The 24,220-nt window shown below is 39.4% G+C and overlaps 1 protein-coding gene across 1 annotated transcript in view; it reads right to left on the bottom strand.

Moving 5' to 3' along the window:
• SEC63 (SEC63 protein translocation regulator) overlaps positions 1-24,220 on the bottom strand; it is a 52,129-nt gene that overhangs the window by 5,759 nt on the left and 22,150 nt on the right. The window contains exons 6-18 of the mRNA XM_089530634.1: positions 21,559-21,617; positions 20,709-20,759; positions 18,827-18,935; positions 13,411-13,505; positions 13,189-13,321; positions 10,647-10,739; positions 10,021-10,175; positions 8,589-8,736; positions 7,627-7,709; positions 4,316-4,375; positions 2,990-3,160; positions 1,759-1,917; positions 865-966 (exon numbers count right to left, since the gene is read on the bottom strand). Coding sequence (XP_089386760.1) covers positions 865-966; positions 1,759-1,917; positions 2,990-3,160; positions 4,316-4,375; positions 7,627-7,709; positions 8,589-8,736; positions 10,021-10,175; positions 10,647-10,739; positions 13,189-13,321; positions 13,411-13,505; positions 18,827-18,935; positions 20,709-20,759; positions 21,559-21,617 — 1,418 coding nt within the window. The remainder of the gene's footprint in view (positions 1-864; positions 967-1,758; positions 1,918-2,989; positions 3,161-4,315; positions 4,376-7,626; positions 7,710-8,588; positions 8,737-10,020; positions 10,176-10,646; positions 10,740-13,188; positions 13,322-13,410; positions 13,506-18,826; positions 18,936-20,708; positions 20,760-21,558; positions 21,618-24,220) is intronic.

Here is a 24,220-nt window from a genome sequence, read left to right as displayed (position 1 = left end):
CAGCAGGTTTTCTAAACAAAGAACTCTAGAGTTCCAGGAGATCACTAGGAGTTCCATCCTTCCAAGGCCACTAAAATAAGTACTCAGCTTATTGGTGGCAATTAGCTTACATTTGTAAACCACTTAAGAGACTGCTTAGGTAGTATGAAGTGGTATATAAAAGAAGCTGCTATTGCTATAGCTGCCATTGTGATTGTTCAAAGTTATTTTTTTAAACTGTAGATATAATTTTTATGCATCAATTCCTTGAGACCTGAAAAAAACATCAAGGGATCCTCTAGGGTAAAAAAATCGAGAAAGACTGGCATAGAGCTTTGAGCCCTACTTCATATTGTAAAGGTAAAGATAAAGGTTAAGGTTTCCCCTTGACATGAATGTCTCATCATAACCAACTGTAGGGAGCGGTGATCATCTCCATTACTATGCCAAAGAGCCAGCGTTGTCCAAAGATGAGTCGGTGGTCATCTGACAAGCACAACAGCACAGAATGCTGTTATCTTCCCAATGAAATGGTACCTATTCATCTACTTGCATTTGCATGCTTTCAAACTGCTAGGTTGGCAGAAGGTGGGACTAGTGACGGGAGCTCACACCATTATGCGGCACTTGGGACTCAACTGCCAACCTTGTGACTTTCCGACTGTCAGAATTGGCATCTTAACCATCAAGCCATTCAACTCACATTGTACATTGTACAGAACTATTATGGAATTGATCTTTCAAAAATAAAGAGAAAATGTGAAGGTATTTTTTTAAAAAAAAATGCTTGCAACATTTAAAAACACCACTGATTATTAAAACTGGTTTTGGAGCTTGTCAAATTGTGAGTTACATATCTTAGTAGTTTGTTATTTCTTTGCTTACCTCAGGAAAGTAGAGACTGTAAACAGGATGGGTTATTTTTGATTTGGTTTCCAAGAGAGCCCGTTCCTTTCTCTGTATACTCTGCTGTAATTCCTGCCACTCCTTATGAAAAGACAAAAATAATTCAATAGCGTTAGCATTTATGTCTCATTTTAGGAACTGAATTTGCAAAATGATACAAAGTACAGAAGAGAAAAAATGCAAAAGGCATCCAAATGTTAGCATCAACTATAGAAGAATAGATTATAGGTCATTTTGAAATAAATCTTTTAGCAGTTTATCAATATCCCCTAAAATGTCTCTGAATCTCAAAATGTGTTCTTTTATTGTCTTGTACTGCCCTCTAAGAATTCTTGTCCTATGGTATACACATTTTTAAAAACCAAATACATTTCTCTGCTACAGTGAAAAATAACAGCTTCACAGTGTCACATTTTTGTTATTTTACTCTATCCAATTCCAGTGTCATTTTATTGTAACAAGCAGCTTCAGACAGGAGCATATTTCAGACACTATTGCTAAGGCTCTGTGTTCTTGAGTTCTATTTTTAAGAACCAGGTAACATGAAATTTATACAAATGCAGCAATTAGAGCACTACTGTAACTTCCAATACAGAGGAAAATATTTTATACAGGGAATTCTATGGAAAGTTCATTCATCAACATGTACCAGCAGAAAATTTTCGTCTATATTGTCTCAAGCTCTGTTCACCTAGAAATAATATTCTTCTCAGTATGTAATTCAAGGAACTCTGTTTGTAGCATACAAGTTTTCAAAGACAACCAGCAGACCAACATGCTATTTCTCCAGTCCCATGGTAAACAATTTGAAGGCACACAACAACAACAACAACAAATGGTAATGGCATCCCAGAAAGAAAGAGCAAGCCTTACAGCTTCATCATCCTTGCTTTGTTTCTCATCTTGTTCTCTGTCAGAGTCTCTATCACTTCCATCATCTTTATCACTTAAAGAGTCCCTATTAGTGTCATCTTCATCAGATTCACTTCCTTTATCAGAAACTTCTTCTTCTTCTTCTTCCTTGACAACTTCCTACACAAAAAAAGGTAATAATTGTGTTATTCTTTTAAATTTAGGACTGACATTATTGAAGAGCTCCAACACGATTATTATTATCATCATCATCATCATCATCATCATCTTCAGTTTCTCATATTATTCAACTTCTCATATTCTCATATTATTAATCTCATCTTCAATTTTTTTTCTCTGTTAGCCTGATAAAGAAGCCAGTGTGGCTTTGAAAGCTTGCAACATGTAATTGTGCATTTTGGTTGGCCCAATAAAGGTATAATTGTTTGGATGTTATAAGATTTACTACTACTACTACTACTACTACTAGGTTTATTATGTTTATTTATATTCTGCCTTCCTCCCAGTACAGGGACTCCAAGCGCCTGATAGCTAAACTGGATCTGCAGTTAGGAACTTTGCACTGAATACCATATATCAAGCTTTACAAACTGTCTCTTGGATTAATTATGTTGGAGAATCTCTTACAGTTTATATCTGCTAGTCAACCAAACAAAGATATAGTATTAAATGATAATGTTATCTAAAATAGAAAAGAGACTTGGATTGTGTTCAATGGTGTATTTTCACTAGCAGAATGGGCATTGCCAGGGGACTGAACTTTCCCTCCTCCCCTCATCTAACCCCCTCTACACACACACACACTTGCTCAAGAAAGTTCAGAGATCCTCCAAAACCAATTAGTACATATGTAGGGGAGGAAAGCTGCTTGAACAACTGGTGACAGAACTTTAAAAAAAAATAAGGCAAATGGGGGGGGGGGGGGGGGACGGGACACCTCTTGCTTTCCCTATTCCACAAGAACCAATCACAGTCAATCATTGAGCTTCTCCTCCCTATCGGATCTGGCTGCCTAACCATCAACATTAATGCCCATCTACACATTCTGAATGAAGGTTTTCGTGCTTAATATGAGAAAGTGATATAAATATTACAGCTTACAATTTGCAGGTAATTTGGCTTGTTTTTAATTTCTATCATATTTTTTTTCAAGAAACTACTTTCCAAGGATTTTAATCAGGGCTTTCTGCCAAACTCGGATGGAACCGATTTCATTCAAATTGATACATACACTCCCAGCTACCCCATTTGCTTGCTTTTGCTTCTGCTGCTTTGTTTGCTGCAGAGGTACAGGAGCTGCTTTCTTTTTGACAAGCTTTTTCTTCTTTGATTTGGAAGCCTTCTTTGTTCCTTTAGCCTTCTGTTGCCATCCTTTGTTCTTCATTTTATTATTGTCGCCTTGCTGCAATATTTCGAAAAGAAGGTTATGAGTGACTACTTCAGTGCCAAGCCACTTTTAAATGCTCGGGACCTCAGGATATCCCCAACAAAACTCTTTAAAGTGTCTGCCAAGGTAGCAACTTAAGCTGGCTTGACCTCGCTGCCTTGTGATTCTGGGAACAGAGATAAAAAAGTAACTTTCCCCAGTAAGTGCAAAAAAACTTATGGCAGGACACCACTGAGTCTTTATCAAAGATCCCATATGGGGAAAGCTGACTCTTTGGAGGCTGCTTAATGCATGCAATTGACTAGCTGGCTAAGAAGGAATTCAAGGCACTGAAAGAGAAAACGGCAGAGCTGAAACAAGCCTCCCTTCCTAAACACATTTAATAACATCTATATGCCACTTACTCAGTATACTCCTGTGATTATAATTAGGTGTTCATAATCCAAGAACAAGAAAACATAAATACCCAATACATTAAAATTCACATGACAGCAGAAAAGAACAGATAAACCAAATAGAAATAATATAATGAACATATCAAAGATTTTTTAAAAATCAGTGATAATTATGAACATTTTTAAAAAGACCTTAGGAACCTCAGAAACAGTAGGTAACTGTAAATAGAGTTTAGCAGATGAGGTTAATAACACTCAGTTTTCTGACACTGATCTCACTGCTCTGGCAACAACAGGATTCAAGAAAGTACTGCACTTATACAAGTGACAGTGGAGCATTGTCTTATACAGTCAGCCCCCGGTATCCACAGACTTGCCGTCTGCCAATTTGAGTATCTACTTACAACACACCCGTGTTGTCCTCAATGGTAGCGCATACACATGGCCACGCCGCCATTAGTGACAGCCTCTGTTGTCCCCAATGGCAGCATGTGCATGTGGCCACGCCACCACTGAGGACAATGGACGCCACTGGAAACAATGGGGTCTGTCCCTAATGATGATGCACGTGCCACCATTGAAGTCCCGTTGTCCCTAATGGCAGCAACGGAACTTGAGCATTCACAGATTTCGAAATCTGTAAAGCTGGGGGTCCACAGATTCCCCTGTGGACCTGATGGGTTGACTGTATCGCTAGATCTCCATACAAGAGATTTAATATAAGGATTTCACAGAGTTACAACACAATCACTGAAAAAAATAATTTTTAACTTACACCATCCTCTGCAGGCTGCTCTTCAGCTGAACAGGTTGACTGTTCCTTTTCAAACACTTCCTAAATAGAGAAGCAAGGACAGTTGGTTAGCCTTCTCTATGCCATCTATATAAAAGAATGCTAATTAAGTGAAGTGCCAATGTGTCTTTTTGTTTGTCAAACTTTTGCACCACAACAAAAATGTTTTGCAGCTTCACTGTGTCAAATACCTTATGCACATCAAGTGACAACAATGCCAATAAAAACTATTCCAATCCCACATTGTAACCCAACACAATGTGACCTTCTCTTGACCCCTCCTCTTTGTCTAGCTATCGTCCGATTTCTCTTCTCCCCTTTCTTTCTAAGGTTTTGGAACGGGTTGTCTATTCGCGCTGTCTTGAGTTTCTTGAAGCCAACTCCATCCTCGATCCCTTTTAGTCTGGTTTCCGCCCAAGGCATTCTACAGAGACAGCTCTCACTAAGATCTCCAATGACCTTTTACTGGCCAAGGCTAATGGCCTTTACTCTGTTCTCATCCTTCTTGATTTGTCTGCAGCCTTTGACACCGTTGATCACTGTCTCCTAATTGACATACTCTCTGACCTTGGGTTCTCAGACTCTGTTCTTGACTGGTTTAGATCTTACTTGTCTGGCAGATCTTTTGCAGTAGTTGCAGGGGGTCAGACTTCTTCTCCTGTTCCCTTATCTGTCGGAGTTCCCCAGGGCTCTGTTCTGGGTCCCCTTCTGTTTTCTCTCTACAAACTGTCCTTAGGAAAACTCATGAGCTCTTTTGGCTTTTCCTACCATCTGTATGCCGATGACGCTCAGTTGTATCTTTCCACCCCTGACCTTTCTCCAAAGCTTGAACAGCAAGTCTCGTCTTGCCTCACAGCTGTCTCGCAGTGGATGCGCCATTGGCGCTTGAAGCTCAACATGTCCAAGACGGAGCTTCTTGTCTTTCCTCCTAAGCCCACCCTTCAACACTCCTTTTCTGTCTCTGTGGACAACATTTCTATTCAACCAGTCCAGCAAGCCCGCAGTCTTGGTTTTATCTTTGACTCTTCTCTGTCGTGTATCCCTCAGATCCAGACCACAGCCAAGGCTTGTCGATTCTTTTTGTACAATATTGCCAAAATCCGACCATATCTCTCCGCCTCTACTGCCAAGATCCTGGTCCATGCCCTAGTGGTCTCACGACTTGATTATTGTAACGTCCTCCTGGCTGGGCTTCCTCTTTCTCACCTCCATCCTTTAATCTCTGTCCAGCATTCAGCTGCACGCATTATCACTTCCACCCACTGCTCTAACCACATCTCTCCTCCTGTGTTGGCATCCCTTCACTGGCTCCCCCTCCCTTTCCGTATTCAGTACAAGCTCCTGCTGTCGACCTTTAAAGCCCTCCATGGACTTCCCCCTCCTTACTTATCAGACCTTCTTTCTCCTCACCTTCCCACCAGGGCCCTCCGTTCTGGTCTACTGTCTCAGCCCAGGATTTCCTCTGCCCCACCCCAGATTCCCCCCTTTTCACTTGCTGCCCTTCACTCCTGGAACCTTCTTCCCCCACAAGCAAGAGCCATCACTTCTTTAACCAGCTTCAAAACGGAGTTGAAAACCATCCTGTTCAGAGTAGCCTTCTCAGGCATTGCATAATTGTCGCTTGCTATTTGGTTTCCTTTTGTTGTCTGTTTATCAAACCATTTCCTGTATTGCTATGTACTGTATATGCATTATCCCACTTGAGAGTATGTATTTTCCCTGGAAAATGATTAACCATCCATTATGAAGCCAAACCCTCCCTCCAGTCCATCTTCCTTGGTCCAGGCCTTGGAGGTAGAGAAGAACTGCTGGACCTCTTACCCTTTCCCTCCACCGCTACCTTCTCCTTCTGTGTCATGTCTTTTTAGATTGTAAGCCCAAGGGCAGGGAACCATCTAATTAAAAAGATTGTATGTACAGCGCTATGTAAATTTACAGCGCTTCATAAATAAAGGTTAATAATAATAATCAAAGGGGTGGGTGAATACCTAACTGCATTGTACTGCATGTATTCAGAATGTTTATATTATATACACCTCTACATTTAAAGATGCTAGTTATTAAAGGAGCAGGATGTTCATCCCACAAGCAGTCTACACATGGGCAGGCAGGTTTTATGCTTCTGGAGTCTTTCTGGCTTATATTACTAGAAAGTCAAGATTAGGTGCAAAATAGTGGTTCAAAACAAACAGACAACATAAGGAGAAGAATGCTCCTGGGATCATGCCATAGACCCAAGAATTTTATGTCTTCCACCCACCTGACAAGAAAACTAGCCAAACAATATCAAATAAAATGTGAGCTAACAGATACTGCTAGTGTTCTGAATCACTGACAACTGGGAGATGAATGTATGAGGCAACTATGGTGTGATTGTGCACATAGTGCAAGAAGCTACCTCTGCTCTTTTAGTCTACTTGGGAATGTACAAGTTGAGTATCCCTTATCTGGAATTCTGAAATACACCAAAATCCAAAATTGTCCATATGGGTGGTTGAGACAGTTACACTTTTGCTTTCTGATGGTTCAGTGTACACTTTGTTTCATGCATGAAATTATGTAAAATATTATGTATAAAATTACCTTCAGGCTACGTGTATAAGATGTTTACAAAACATAAATGAATTTCATGTTTAGAAATGGGTCTCTTCTCAAAGATATCTCATTATATATATATTCAAATATTCAAAAATCCAAAACAATTCAGGTCCCATGTATTTCAGATAAGAGAGACTCAACCTGTACAGACAAGACATAGATTGCATCCACACTGCAGAAATAGTCGAGTTTGTCACTGTTTTAACTGCCATGGCTCAATGCTATGGCATTCTGGGAATTGTACTTTGTTGTGACTCTCTGCCAGAGAAGCCTAAATGTCTCACAAAAACAAAATCCACAGAACTCCACAGCATTGAGCCAGAGCAATTAAAGGGGTGTCAAACTAAATTATTTCTACAGTGTGGATGCAGCCCTAAGCTGTCTTGAAGGCTTTTAAGGGGAAAGGAAGAAACGCGCATATTAACCCATATGGAGAGACACTCTAAAAGACCTATATTTTTAAAATCATTCAGGCTGCAGTCCTATGCCCCGAGAATGCATCCCCAAGTCACAGAATGAATGCAAAATTTCATCCCAAAATGCTCCAGCTGCAGAGGAAATGATCCAGGCCCCCTCCCAAGTCCTGCCAACCACCAACTTCCTTCAAAGGTCATTTCCAGCTTCATAAAGGGACAATAGGATATCAGGGGAAAGCAGTGGATCTAAGAATAATATGCACAAATAAGAATACTCACTGCCATTGTTTGTCTTGTTAAGGTGACCAAAACCGTGACTAGTGATCCTACTGTGATGTTGTTGCTATCTTCATCATCCAAAACTGAAGTTTAAGAAGGGCAGGGGAAAGGAAGGGAAAACACATACATCAATTTATAGATTCCTTTGTTACACAGCTCTTTTGTGAACAGGTTTTTCTAAACTATCAAAGGTGTGCCTAATCTTGCTTAACATCTTTTAACATGTTAGAAGATCTTTATGACCAATGTCCTCATTTGCATCTTTGAATAACCATCTGACTACGTGAGAAAACTTAAATTCATTTGAACTTAAGACTGCAATGCAAGAAACTGCAAATAGAAAATGGGGAAAGAAAGATAACCATAAAGGACTTAAATAATTCAGAGGCAGATTCTTTTTGTTTGGTTGTTTGGCTGCTTGCTTTTTGTTCTTTTTCATGAGTGGTCTGGCAGATGCTCAAAGGCAATGTGATGCACTGTTACTTCTCTAGCCCACTGACCCAAAACCCATACACCCCCTTTTAAACATGAAGAACTTTAAAGCAGCTTGATGGTTTTAAGAGCAGGAGAATTCAAGAGGCAAACAAAGTTTAGTCAGTGTATGTGCCTTCCTCTAAATCAGTCTTCTCTTACTTAATGCCATCCAGATCCTTTTGGTGGGAGGAAGGAGTGTATGATAAAGATTGATGCAATATCATTCCATGTGTAAACCTTTGCATGGCCTTTTGGACCTCTCCCCAGTTACCTGAAGTATATAGTAAATAAAATCACATACCCTAGACCCTCCTGAGAAAACAAATAGTACCTTAAATAGCGTAAGTTAATTCTTCACTACATAACCCAGTCTCTCAATATGGGAACAAAAAACTGAAGTCCCTGAAAGTTAAATTGTGTAATTTGTTACAGATATATTATCTAAAACATGAGTATTCATCAAATAAAAGAGGCCTAGCACCACCTACCCTGGGGTTTTATATCCATTGTGATGTGTGGAAAACTACCAAGGACAGCCATAACATCTTCATATTTTTCATCTTCAAGGAAGTGCAGTAGATTATGACGATCTGATGCCTTTAAACTCACCAAATCTTGAATTGTTTTGATTTTGTACTAGATTAAAACAGCAGATATCAATCTTTATTTTGGGAAGCAGCTATTTTCCAATAACCAATAACACAGATTTTGTATCCCATGATTTTTCAGAAATGCACAATTGTGAAATGGATGAATTCAACTCCAGACCAGATTTTACAGAAAGGATCATTAATTGTGTCAAGGATCAAATGTGCACTGCAGAAGTAATGCAGTTTGAAAGTACTCTAACTGTCATGACTCAATGCTACGGAATTCCAGGATTAGTAGTTTTGTGACATATTTAACCTTCTCTGTCAGAGAACTGTGGAGCCACAAGAAACTACAAATCCCACATTTCCATAGCACTAAACCATGGCGTCATATTGCATTATTTCTGCAATTCAGATGCAGCCAAGGTTTATCAAATTATGCATGTTTTTTTTAAAATTACATTTATTTTAATTTTAAAAAGTAAATGACTGCTATTAATAAAAGAAACAAGTTTCCACATAGAATAAAAAAAAATGCTTCTGCAGCAAGGCTTCTAAACAATGAAAAAACCAAACTGAAATAGTCAAGATACATTTATAAATAGACTTGAATAGATGATTGCCCTGCCAATTTTCTTACAAAGGTCCTCCCATCCTTTCTGCTTACAGTGAGGTACACCAGAGACTGCAAAGGGAACATATGGCTGGGTGCTCCTGGAAGGAAAGTTATAAAACAGGTGCTTCTCCGAAAGAGTTGCTTCTGTTATTTCAAAAAGAAAGAATGCAAACATGCAAAACAGGACCAAACAAGGCCAAATGTCTTTATAAGGAAAAAGAGAAAGGCTGCAACACAGTTATGGCCTCCATTCCCCATATATCCATCCATGACACAAAGGTCCTCTTTCACACCACATCAGCAGCAAACTCTGCACAGGTTTTACTCCCCGCAAAGCAATGCCAGTTAACAGGATAGTAAAAGCCACAGGAGCAACAGTGAATGGAAATTCTGCTACAAGCCCAGCTGTGGCAGGAAAGGTATCTCTCTATCTCTGCTGCAATCTGGCATTCATCAATCTGTAAACATTTCATGTCCAGAAGTAATGGCAATGGTATGAGAGTGTAGCTGCTAGTACTGCCAGTAAAGATACGGACATCTTATAACTTACTAAGATGAACTGCTGAACTGAGTATGCTAATAAGCTTACTCTCCATCTTCTGAACTTGAAATATAATCTTTAAAACTTGTATGAACTAGCATTTCAAATACCTGCAAGCTGTGGAATAAGCAAGTTAGTGTTAAGATGGCACACTATTTGCTCCAGTACTATACCTTCTTATGATTAGAGACCCGTCTGAGATTATCCTCTTCAATATGTGGGAGTTGCAGGAGTGGGGATTTAAATTGCTGAAGGCCTTGGACAGTCATCTGTGAAAGTTTCATGCAGTTCTCCAGAGAACCCAATGATGGGGCACGAAATTCCCTTTCTGAGGGAATGAGAAAGAAAAATAAAACAAATTGAATTCTCAAGTGTAAGCCTGCAGCACAGTACAGAAACCAGTTCTCTGCTTATCTTTAAAGTAATGTTAACTTTACTGAGACCTGACAGTATAGTTATAACACAATTATATTTAAAATACTGCTCTGTGTCTGGTATTTTATTTCCTATCAGATTGTATTAAATGCCATTTATTTTTTATTTTTCAAATTCACAATATTTAGAAAATAAGTCAACAAAAGGTTTGTTTTGAAATGTAAAGTTTACACCATAAAATCTGGAAATAAGCACAAGGTTTCTCTTTCCACTTAGAATATTAGCTATTTATTCCAAAACACAAGTTATTTTCCAAGTAAGTTGTCTTCACAGTTGCTAACATCAAACTCTGCGGACAGAACTCTAAAGATATTGTAAAGAAATAATTTTATTGATTTGGCATACAATAAAACTTAGTTCTTACCTTCACGGCTACGTGCCATGATTATTAGTTGGCATATTACATTAACCATTTCTTGAAGCAAAGCAGGGCACTTTTTCAAGACAAACTGCTGATCTGGAAGACATGAAATACTCAATACCCAGTTTATTAAACCCACATAGCAAATGCTTACAACCTTCATCTTTTTATTTATTTATTACTGTTAAAACTGTTACTCAAACTTTACTAGATGGTTCTCAGGTGTCTCATTTAACACAAGCAGACTTATACTAGCATAATGAAACTCTCCCCTACACACCTCCAAAGCCTCCCCAGAATGTTCTCCAACTTTCCAGGGCAAATTTGGTTAACTTTAAGGAACTCTGTAACAGAGGTGCTATATGTTTATTATACTGTGCATCTTCCTCCTCCTATAACACTGGTCCCCAGCCCTAACCTTAGATGTTAGGTGATATTTCCCATCATCGTCTGCCAGCACTAGTCATCCTGGATAATATGCCCTGTAATGCAACATCTACGAACCTGCCCCCGCCCCTGCCCCCACTCCCACCCTGGTTGGGAACCGCTGCTCAACAGTAGCCAGCTACTAAGGATTTTGGAAAAAATATCTTATAATGCCCAGGTGTACCTGTGAAAAATATTTGCATGCACGTTTTCTCCTCCTTTAAGATAATATTTTGTTCATATTCCCACTCCTCTGTCCTCACACATCACATTTCCTTCCCTTCAGTCCAAAACTTTAGAGAAGCACAAGAAACTGAACCTAGGACTGAGCTATGCAGACAGGAATAGATTTGGTTTTCAGCAACAGAGTTTCAAGAATAGAGTAAATGTGTAAGTCCAACCCCACTGGTTTCTAAATAAATGGCAGGCATACAGAAAAGAAAAATTGTGCACTGCAGGAAGATCTTTTGGCGAAAATGTCAAAAGCACTGTCACTACTAGCAATAGCTCCCAGATGGAGAAACATCGCCCCCCACTTCTCTTTTCAAACAAATGCCAAGATTTTGAAACAGAGGGGTATACATTCATACTTATTTCACAACAAAATATACAAGTGCTGCACACAAAAGGTAAGGAGAAGGAACCATAGTTTATGAATTCACAAACACCTGGTATATTCAAATTATGTAGTTCAAGAGGGGCTTAATATGAATCCCAGGCACCAGCCTGTGTATATACATTGACATTCTGAGCAAGTCGAGGGGGAGTACAGAATACAAATTTCAGCCCCTCCTGTTACAGCTGTTTTTGCTTTTTTTAAAAAAAAAACATACAGCAGTAATCCCCACAATATGCTTGAAGCTAGATAAGCATCATTATCATTTGTACTAGCCAAAGGCCATGACAAAATGAGCTTATCAAAAAGCATAAAACATTTAACATTTAAAACAAAAGACACAGAATACAAAGGACAAAAAAAATGTCCCAACATTTAATGTGCAGTTAAAAATAGTTAACTGTTAAAAAGGATGGATGGAAAAAGAGACATCTTGCCTGGATATTAGTAAACAAATATGATATAATCATAAAATCTAATTAATATTTGGTGTCTCCCTGGCAATTTTGTTTAACTCTCTCTTTCTAATCTTTTTTGCAGCCATGGCAAAAAGAGCCACTCTATGTGTTACATAGTCATTGGTATCACTCAAAAGGAATTGGATCGTATCAACTGTAGAGCTCCCACTTTTATCAGGAAGGGTGTTAAAAATTTCTTTCTAGGGTCGCTGTACAATGGACAAATTAACAAGTAATGAACAATATCCTCCACCTGAGACTGACTGCAGATACATAGTCTGTTCTCAAAAGTCACTTTGTTGTAGCGTCCATCTAGAACTGCAGTAGGCATTAATTGAAGTCGTAGCTCAGTGAAGGCAATTCTTAAAGTAGGCGACTTGAGTTTAGTCAAATATCTGGCTCTAAAATGTTCAGTCTTCAAAGAGGAGAACCAAAAGGAGAATTGGGAGGTCCTAACTGACTGCAGATCTTTTCTTTAATCAGTCCAAAAAAGGAATTCTCTTAATTGCCTCTTATCCATGGCAACAACAGCGTTCAACTCAGAAAAGTTATATTTTTGTAAAAGAATTTGAAAACTTGATTTCCAGAACTGGTTGTCACACATTTCCAAGTAACACAATGCTAGGAGACGATTAGTTGGTAAGGTAGCAATATGTTTAAAATATCTTATCTGTGTAAAATCTATTCTTGTTTTAACTGAGGCTTGGTGTAATCTCAGAAAACTAAAGAGTCTGCTACAAAGACCCAAACAAAAAGAGACACAGCACTAACTGGATGATTTCCAGGACTGGATGTGACACAATCCATTGCGCAAATGAAAAATACATCAGGCAATAATATTTAGCTTGTATAAGTTTATAGATTTCAAAACTGTACTTTTCTTGGCAAAGAATTTAAAACCAATTGCATATTTTCACTAATACAACATGCATATCCTTAACCTTAAGTAGGAGAAATAAATACAACTTAAGTATAAAATGTGTAACTTGACAAGGTCCACTTCAAGGCCCAACCCCCACCCTTTCCACTTTCTAAAGCAAGGTACCTTGTTCAAGTGTCTCAGGAATTTTCATTCTGGCAAGATTAGCCAATAAGAGCACTCTGGCTTTCAAGCTGTATGGACAAGTAAGTGGAGGCTCATTTTTCTTTAAATTAATGCTGCCAATTTCTCGGATGAGCTAAAATGAGAAATAGAGAGGGGAAGGGGTAACTAAGAGACATTTGTACCCCAACACACAGAATAAGACATCTTTCAGTAAAAGCAAACCTGTGGTATCTGAATGTTGTCTACAGGTCTGCTTGTTGCATCTTTATTATACTGCGGGTCAAATTCAGAAGCTCCTGCTAGAACCATTATAAGTCCTGCAAAGAAAAGACAAAGCAATATAATCACAACATAAACAAAAAGCAAGCACAAAGGACTATTGCAAACATATACAACAATGTTCCCAATTATGAACCAACAAGAGTTTCTAACATTGCTGTCCCTTTCAACTATTCATCATGTAAAAATAACTGTACTTTTCCTCAGTGTTTCTTGAGCAGTTAACCACTTTCAAACATCTGGAGGCTGTATGTGCCCTCAATCAGGCTGTTGTGGACCATACTATCACCACAACTGCCCCCTGCCACGTATTTTAGTTTCCAAAGCCTTTCATACTATCTAGGAGGTGAGGATGGCATATGTTTTGCTATATTCTACCAAACTGAAAATTTACCAGAAAATGTTTCCAGTTGGAGGAGGAGCTTTCCAATGTGCCCCCCCCCAAAAAAAAACCCAAGGAGGCTGAAACCACAGCAAAATTGACCCCTTTTAGAGCACTGGTTAAACAAAGGGCAGCTACTGTGGCCCATAGATTCTAGTCCAGTGGACCCTGATGACCCCTTCTCCACCAGTGTCCCAAAGCCTTCCAGCCCTCCCCTCCTCCTCAAAACTGTGTGGTTTTGCCCCCCCCCCAAAAAAAAAACTCCCAAAAGTCACCAAAATATTTAAAATGACCTCCAGCCCTATACCAAAAGCTTTCCTAGAACCTACAAATATATATTGCATGTCTGCTCGTGCATGCCATCAAGTGGCAAAGGAATCAGACTCCTACCCCCATACCGGTTTTGGGCCACTGGGTGGATGGAGGGGGAAGGGTCCCCTGCCCTAAGCACAGGTGCCTACCCTTGCCTTAGGGGGTGCAAGGTGTTCCCCCCCCCACCAGTAAAATGTTAAAATCTGGGGTATGAGATGTGCACTGGCACTCTTGAGAGGCAGTTTGTGGCCATGGTCCACACTTTTTAGCTGCACTTTTTGCATAACTAGAGGGCGTTACAGACCGCCCGTTTGGGGCAGCCTGTATCTGGCCCTTTCCCTGCCGGATCGGGGCCTCAGTTGCCACAGTGGAAGCCTCTCAGACCCCGATCTGCCACTTTCCAGGCTCGCAGCCTGGAAAGGGGTGTCCTTGGGGCTTCAAGGACACCTGATGGTGGTGGGGAGGAGGAGAAAGGGGCCACTTGGCCCCTTTCTGCCTTGCGTTGCTGGCACAGCCGTGTAAAGGCTGCGCCAGCAACGCAAATCCTAGAAGGAGCTCCGTTTTGGAGCTCCTTCCGGGGCCGTGAAAAGGGCGCCCCAGGCGCCCTCACACTGCACAAGGACGTCACGTCCGTGCTGCCCCATTTGGAGGCAGCACATTCATGACGTCCTAATGGCGGCGCCCATCTAGAATGGGCGCCCCCATTTTGTACGTACCGTGTACGTACTAGGGTTGGAGGCGTCTGGAAGAGATGCCCCTGGGCAACTCTAGTACATACACAGTATGTACAAAATGGCGGCGCCCATTCTAGATGGGCACCGCCATTAGGATGTCATGAATGTGCTGCCTCCAAATGGTAACGCGCCTAAGTAAGGAAAACTCAACCAATTGAAAATAAGTTGTCTTGTTGAAAGCATAGACAAGTCAAGAGAAACAAGGAGTAGATGTGACAGCTTTACAGCACAGCCTTAGACATGTCTACTTAAGGGTCATTCACGTGTCAGTTTTTTTAGCACAATGATGTGAATCTTCTCCCTCACGCATTCCAAGTTTGTTATTCACACTATGGAACCACATCTATGCAAGTTCAGTTGTTCACACGTGCAAGCATTCAAACAAAGATTGAGCCAACTATGAGAATGCACTGGAACCCCTTTTTTGGTATGCAGTGGTTTATCCCTGATCTATTTGGGTCTATTCATATTGGTTAGTCATACTACTGATGATGCAGATCTTTTTTTAAAAACGGGGGGAGCCATTGCCGGTTATCCCGGATTAATTGGGCTTTTGGCAACCCCCCCCCCCAACTTAATCAGGTGCATTTGGGATGTATGCAAGCAATGCAAATTTATCCTGGATTCATCCTGAATTAATTTCACAATGTGAATAACCCCTTAGAATAAGCCCTACTGAGTTCAATGGGATTTACTCCCAAATAATTTGAACACAACTGTATTCAGAATTCCCAGTGGGAAGCCAAGCTGAAAAAAAGAAGGTATCCACTAAATTATTAATCTGCTTGAGTCACTGTAACATTAATGTGCACTGTTTCCACAAACACCACATTGACCAAGACCATAGCGCTTTAACACAAGGCTATTTCATTTTGCCAGAATATCTTCTTCTACTGGTACCCATTCTTCTACTGGTACCCAGTTGCTTGCCCTACTATTCTCTGGCATCAATGTCATTTTTAAGGCTGTTGATAACCAGTATCCCATTAACTAGCAGATGACTCTATTTTCTTGTAACGGACCAGGATATCATGTCTGAATGGCAAGACAAGAATAGTTTTATTTATAGATTTCCTCCCAACATGAGCACCTGTCAATCTATTGGAGCACATGTACAGGATCAATCAAACAAAGTTTAAGCAGCAACAGATCAGATTCTAGTGTTGCCATAAAATGTATGAACAAGAACCTGTGCAATGCTGAAGTAACAGTTCGTGTGCAAACAGAATAGTCGTTTTGGATTTTATTATTTGAATTTTTAATGTGTATTTTTAGTTCTACCAAATTGTTTAAAACTGCACTTACATATAGGAAAGGCACAATGAAAGGTTTTCAAAGAGTATGTTCAAAAGTATTTCTTACTTTAAAAATTCAGTATAGGGCTTAAAAACCTAACACAGGAGTTTATCAAACTAACGAGATACCACAGGCAAAAGACAGTTAAACGTGATTTAACAAAGAAAACCCAGAAATGCCCAAAGTTTATCACACAACATCGCAGTTAATGTGAAATAATGAGAAGTTAAACCGCAGTTAAAGCAGAGAAAACCAGCAGCTTTTTACTTTCGGAACAACCCGAAAGTAAAAAAGCTGCCGGTTTTCACTGCTTTAACTACGGTTTAACTTTGCATTATTTCATTTTGGAAGCAATTCGGTGTTATAAACTCCCCGAATTAGCAAGTTTTGTTTAAATTCAAATTTAATTTAAATTGCATTTAACTCCCGTTTGCCTGCAGGATCTTGCTAGTGTGATTAAGCTCACAGTCTTGTTACCTGGTTATAAAACCAAATTAAAATGAACTATTGTTCAAAACTAGAAGCAAAACCATAGCTTTAAAAAAAAACCTTTCCAATTTTCAAAAATGTGTTGCACATTCAAACTAAGAGAATTCACTCTAAAAAAAAGATAACATGTATATAATACTTGGTATAAACTCATGCTTATTACCATTATTATTATTATTATTATTATTATTATTATTGTGCCTCAGTACCCATTCCTTTGTGAGGACTGGGGTTCACATTTTACATTTTCTATCTCCCGTACAACCAATGGAAACCTATTTCCAAAAGTCGTCCAGAGCAAGTTCAAGACAGCACAAGGGGAAGTAATTAAAACCCAACCAAGTTCCCTCCAGTGTTGGTACAGAAGCCAATACGAGTGTACCTCAGTTACCAGTCTTTCAAAACAGAAAAATTGCTACCAGAATCAGAAATAAAATGGAAAGAACAGGGATAAGTTCTTGCCTCATAAAAAAGAACAGTTCATACTTGATGTGATGTGATTGTTTTATATTTGATGTTTTTAATTTGTTTTTTCTTCTCTATATGGTAATTTTATCTATTCCTCTTTTTAATTGTTATTATCTTAGAATGTATGCCTTGGGCAGGCTTTTATATACTCTTTAATTTTACCGATTTTGTACAGCGCTGTGTATAATTATAGCGCTTTAGAAATAAAGTTTAATAATAATAATAATAATAATTCATCATGTTTAAGCAATTATTTAAATCCAAAACTAACAATATGCTCATGTGAAATGAAACTATCAGGTCAGGTTACCTTGTTTAAATAAACAAAAACATAACATTCTAGGGAGCACCTGAAAACTTATTTCAATATGTATCCAGGGATTGAAATTGTATAGACAATTTTTAATAACTGCACTGTGTAATTGTTATATTGTTAATTTTTGTATTGGTCAATGACCGAATAAAATTTTACTACTACTAATACTACTATCCAGTGATTTATTTATTTTCTTCTTTTACCAGGTTCCACTTTTCTTGATTCCCATTTTGGTGGCCAGGCTTACAGATGTATGCGTCTTTAACATGCTGGGTATAGATTTCTGCTTTCCTCTTTCCTCTCTGTTTTGCTGTTCACATAATCTCAGTAAGGGTATCTGTAGGCAGCTGCTGTTTACTTTGCCTGTTACAGGCAAGCAGACAGCTATAGGAGAATTGGCTAGAGCAGAATCCTATTCTTGTCCTGCTCAAGTTCTACTGTATATTGCTTACTGCAGACCTGCTGCTGCAATCTGACATTGTAAGTTTGTGTTTCTGCAGCTCTCCTTCACCATCCTCCCAATATCAGTGCTACAAAACATCCAGTTAGACAGAGGACAAGGAGGAAAAAGAAGAGCTGGATGGGCGTAAAATGACTTTGAAAAAAGGGGTTTCTTTAGCAGAGACTTCGTTAAGACCTGTAAAGCTCACCACCATCTCCTAATGTTCTCCCATAATCAAAATTTTCCTTCTCTCTCTCCTTCCAGAAAAGGAAGTTGAGACACAGTAGAGCCAGAAGTTTCGGTTTCCCTTTCTTTCAATCACCACACTAAGCCTCCATCTGAGCTGTATCACCACAGACCTTTGTTGGGGTGGGGTGAGGGATGTTACCTGGCTGATTAGTATCCATACATTAAAAAGTCCTTCTTTATTTTTTAAAGCAACACATGTCAGAGAGAACGATTTCAACCCGGCTTTCATCTGATAGCCTAGTCTTTCTTTTACTATGCACATTTCAGGAGGGGTTTATGGTAGAATCCATTCTTTCACATGACCTCCAACTCATACTTGAAGTATTAGAACTTATGCATAGTGTTCCCATCTTATAAGAACATGACATGCCTTTCCCAAATGTGGATCCACAGACCACACACCCCACTAACCCCAGATAGGACAGCCAAAGACTGACAATGACAGCAATTGCTATCTAGAAACATTAGGGATTCAAGTTGGGAAAAATACACTCATGCAGACAGGCAGCACAGAAAAGAAAGCCCAGTATATATACAGCTTAGTAGACTACTAAAAATCATAATCCACAAGGTACATATCACAGAGTCTTATATTTTTATCATTATAAAAGCAAGTGAGTACAGAAATTAACAAGCCATCTTTTTATGCTTCACTGTGTTTTGAAACTTACTTTTCATATCCATATTTCTTGTTTTATAAACAAAATAGGTATAAATTTGAGTTGTACGAATGAGAATCTGGTCTCCACTGTAACGTATTGATCGATACCACCAGGAACCCTAAACCATTTAAGGGGGGGGGGGGAGAAGAGAGAGATTAATTTCAAAATACCGTATGGATATCCTTGCATGTTAAGATGCAATAAATAAAATATAAAGAGCATGGTGTAAGTTTTGAATGAAAAACTAAGGCTGCATCCACACTGTAGAAACAATACCATCTGACACCACTTTAACTGCCATGTCTCAATGATATATAATTCTGGGAATTGTAGTTTTGTGAGACATTTTTAGAGATCTCTAGTGCCACAACAAACTACAGTTCCCAGAATTCCATAGCACTGAGCCATGGCAGTTAAGGTGGTGTGAAACTGGATTATTTCTGCAGGATGGATGAAGTCTAGGACTTTGAGAGATCAGGGTTTCAATCCTTGTTCAACTATGGAAACCCACTAGGCAAGTCACACTCTATCAGTCTCATATGAACACAATGGCAAACCACCTCTGAATAAAGCTTGCCAAGAAAACCTCATGATAGGGTTTTGGTTGCCATAAGGGAAAAGCAACTTGAAGGCACATGACTACAAATGAAGTGTTTTTCAGTGTGCAGTACCCATAAATTTGTTAAAGTCTATTCAGCACCTCTGCCAAGATCAAAAGATGAATAATTCCTAAGTGATAACAATATGAGCTGCAGAAAACTTTGGAGCTCTCAAAAGGATGGAAAAACGGAAGAGCTAAAGATGCATCATGAACACATCATGTTGGTGAATTGTGCAATGGACAATACAGAAAGCAATGGGGTGAAGGCACAAGATCTATTTAACTTGTTTTAATGTTGTATGTAAGATGCCCTGAGATCTTTGTGTTATGGGGTGGCGTATAAATATTTAAATAAATAAATAATCTACTGGGAATCACAGCCATCTCAGAATGCCAGATCTCTCCCTTGGAAGACATAATGTTCCTCTCTTTCTTTTACCAAGCAGGCAGAACAAGCTGTCAATTGCACCCAGCAACCAACTATTTATAAATGAAAGCTCCTAAGGCACACATCAGGGTGCAAGATGCAGAACACTGACACATGCTTCTGAACATTCAGATCCATTCCTGTGACTCTACTCAGCCTCCAACCATTCTGTTGTGGTCAGAAACAGAAGACACAGCTCCAGTTAATAAAAAGTAAAACTTCTGAAAGCTTATATTTCTGAATAAATAAATTATACATTCATTCAAATTACCGTATATACTCGACTATAAGTCGACCTCATATATAAGTCAAGAATAGGTTTTAGGGCCATAATTATGGATTTTGATATGATCCGAGGATAAGTTGAGGGTAAAACTTAGAGACATGTAATGAATGATGTAAAGAATAAAGCAAAGGAAAACAATGGCAAAGTACTTACAAAATTCCAGCAGGCATAACTATTTGTACTCATACTAAAAGGCTGGATGGATGAGATAGTAGAGAGAATCAGTGCTTCCAGGGCAGATTAAATTCTTGCCATTGACCAGAGGATGGTTTTATGTATATGTATGTATAGATAGATAGATGCTGTAGATAGATAGATGAGTTAAAGTACGGTACCTGTGGACAAGTTAACTCGGGTTTTTGGGTCAATTTTTTAACCTAAATTTCTAGACTTATACATGAATATATACAGTATACTTGCTACACAGAGTAGCAAAATATATTACTTAAGCTACAGGACCAATAAATGATTACTACACCAGAGCTTTGGGCAGGGTAATTATGATGACTTAATACTTTTGTCATTATCCTATTTTACCAAGATGTACCCTACCCGTTTTGTACAAAGAAATACTTACTACAACAACTGGAAGAATAACCATGAATGCTAATCCATAAACCAGCAAAACCTAGAAGGATTAATATAGGAGATAAACCAACAATTATTTAAGATAGGTAAAGCTATCACAGACTTGTAACTTTTACAGCTCTCTCTTAAGATGAAGATCACAACCTTTAAGCATAGAAAAAATTCTGAAGCCTACAAACAATTAAGGAGGGATTCGTAGAAGATATACTAGAAGATACTATTCTTCTTGGCAGATTGTATAAAATTATTTGAGAGATAAACACTATAGGCCAAGATCTAATTGAATGCCTCCATTAGCAGAACTCGGGGCAGGAACAGAAAGAATCCATCTTCTCCCTTGCAGACCTCCATATACCATCAAAACCTGTTCCACAGATCTGGGAAACTCACAAGTTGGGGAAAACAGGAAAAAATTGAGGAAGATTCTTATTGTAGCTTCTAGCCTGACACTGAATCTAGACCTTACTTCTAATGGGGTACAACCATTCTCCTGAGCATCTGTAAAGGATTATAATTCAGTACAGCAGTCAAAGAAGTAGGTTCATATCCATGAAAGCTCATCAAAAATAAAACCCAGTTATTCTCAAAGACACTGCCACATTTCCTTCCCCCCCCCCTTACTCTCCCTTCTTCCTTTTTATGCATCCCATTTAAGTCAGAGAACCAGAAACTCTGCAGCTACTCATTATGTTACACCATACCCTTCCAAGAACTGCCAAATAATATAAAAAGCCTCCACAACTGGGCCTCAACTGTGAATGGAATAAATAAGATTCCTTTCAGATAATATCTACTGTGGCCTTCAGCTTGACATATCATTGAACAGAGTGTTACCTTACCAAAATAGAATTCTTCTGATCCACAATCCAAGCTGGTAGTGCAATCCCAAAGGTTGTAGCTGCAAGGAAGAAGGAAAAAAAGTTATGAAATACAGTGGAGTAGTTGTATGAGCTGCATATATCATGCAGCTTTAAAGTCCTTGTACTTTCCTCATGCTGGAAAAAGAGGAATGCTTCTTCAAAAAACCATCTGTAAAATCACACAGAGGATTCTATACTTATGGAGAACCAACCATACAGACATTCTAGAGCTTTAATCATAGAGCAGGTACTCTGGTTCTTTCTCCTTATGAAGATTATTTAATATTTGTGGAGGTCTTGATAGACTTGGCTAGCACCTTTTTATTAAATTTCTTCACAGCTAACATGAAAGAAATGCCCTCCTGAAGATTTAGACGTATCTGCAATGGAAGGATATGTTAATCTGTGTAAAAGCACAGATGACGAAGAATTTGCTACTAGTGAAAAATTCCAGAGGGGCCCATGAAGCAGGAAATGCTTTTCTTGTGAGATGGGGTTATCCCTGTTGCTTTGAAGTGGGAAGTTGTTAAACTATTACTAAAATAATTTGAACCTGGAACACTAATAATTATTGGCCAGTTGAAAAGATTAACAGCTCAAGATTTGAAAGGACTAGCAATGTGCAAAGCCTTCTACATGAGAGAGATGATCTGAATCTCTTTCAATTTAGGGCTACAGCAGGACTGAACAATTAAATAACTCTCTCAAGAAAGATGTCCACAGAGCAAGTTCCCTGTCTTGATCATAGAATCATGGAGTTGGAAGAGACCACAGGGGCCATCCAGTCCAACCCCCTGCCATTCAGGAACTCTCAATCAAAGCATCCCTGACAGATGGCCATCCAGTCTCTGTTTAAAGACCTCCAAGGAAGGAGACGCCACCACACTCCGAAGGAGTGTGTTCCACTGTTGAACAGCCTTTACTGTCAGGAAGTTCCTCATAATGTTGAGGTGGAATCTCTTTTCCTGTAGCTTGCATCCATTGTTCCAGGTCCTGTTCTCTGGAGCAGCAGAAAACAAACTTGTTCCCTCCTCAATATGACATACCTTCAAATATTTAAACAGGGTTATCATATCACCTCTTAACCTTCTCTTCTCCAGGCTAAAATCCCCAGCTCCCTAAGTCATTCCTCATAGGACATGGTTTCCAGACCCTTCACCATTTTAGTTGCCCTCCTTTGGACACGCTCCAGTTTCTCAATGTCCTTTTTGAATTGTGGGGTCCAGAACAGGACACAATATTCCAGGTGGGGCCTGATACTATAAATGAGTAGGAAGGTATTGCCCCATCAACTGGGTCATTCATATATATAGAGAGAGAGAGGGGGGGGGGAGAGAGAGTATGTGTAATGGATCTGTTCCAACAATGGAGGCAATACCACTAGCTCTGTATAAAGCTTGTGATTGGTCCCCAAAGTTGGCTCTGAAGGTGTAAATAATCGAGGCGGGATTACAATAGAGAATAAAATCAACGATAAAATACAAGATACAGTATTAACTGAAAATACAGTCAATAGAACAAACAACGAAACTATAACCAATCACTAAAATGACCAAATCGTTGTCTGTTTTCCATGCTATCAAAGTCAGAAGTGGGAGTGTTCTTTGAGATCAGCTATAGAAGGTTAGATGGATAGGCCCGCTGGAAGAGATCCGTCTTAAGTGCCTTCTTAAAGACCTCTAGGGTGGTAATAAGACAGATCTCTTCTGGTAAGTTGTTCCATAGTTTAGGGGCCGCAGCTGTAAATCCTTTATGGAAAGTTGTAATTAGTCTAGTTTTCGTATATTCCAATAATTTCTTCCCTGATGTTCTGAGAGTGCGGGGCGGATTGTGTAGTAACTCAGGCCCAAGCCATGTAGACTTTTAAAGGTAATGACCAACACTTTGATTTACGCCCAGAAGCTGATCAGCAGCCAATTAAGACATTTTAATATTGGAGTAATATGGTCTGATCTTGATGTTCCCATGACCAGTCTGGCTGCAGCGTTTTGGATCAACTGAATTACCTCCGCCCACGGATATTCCTGATCTGTACTAAAGACCACATCAAATGTATTACCAGCACAATGTGTTAGACCTAAGACTAATTGGGACAGACCCATGGTGGTCATGGAAACCATGAACTCCCGAGCTGCACCTGTCAGATCTGATAAACCAGCCTCGAAGGGGATGTTGAAGTCCTCCAGAACAAGAAGCCTGGGAGGCTCCAACACCAGCTCCAAGACCAGCTGTGACAGCTCGGCCAGGGAGTCTGTTAGACAATGGGATGGATGATATGCTAACAGAATCCCCAGACTGTCCTTAGCTTTCAGAGTCAGGTAGATACACTCAACATGATCTGTTTTCCGGACAGGTCTCCTGGTCAACGTGATGGTGCTTTTGTGGACCAAGGCAACTCCCTCCCCTTGCCCACATTCCCTAACCTGCTCCTGAACGGCATACCCAGCTGGGAGGGCCTTAGTCCAAGTCGCACCCAGCCAGGTTTCTGTGATACAAGCCAGGTAGAATTCTATATGTAACCACTAAAGTTATAAAGAAGAAACTTGAAGAAGTACATCTATGTGGTTTTTCATAGTTTGGTGACAGTTTGGTGTCTGTACTTTCGGTGCATGTTCATATAATTATTTCCTATGTATTGTTG

This window comes from Sceloporus occidentalis, unplaced genomic scaffold (assembly GCF_023333645.1).
Source record: "Sceloporus occidentalis isolate IW3139 unplaced genomic scaffold, rSceOcc1.0.p SCAF_6, whole genome shotgun sequence".
NCBI classification, from domain to species: Eukaryota; Metazoa; Chordata; class Lepidosauria; order Squamata; family Phrynosomatidae; genus Sceloporus; species Sceloporus occidentalis.
Note: the sequence above shows the minus strand (reverse complement) of the source record. Positions and strands in the feature narration are given on the sequence as shown.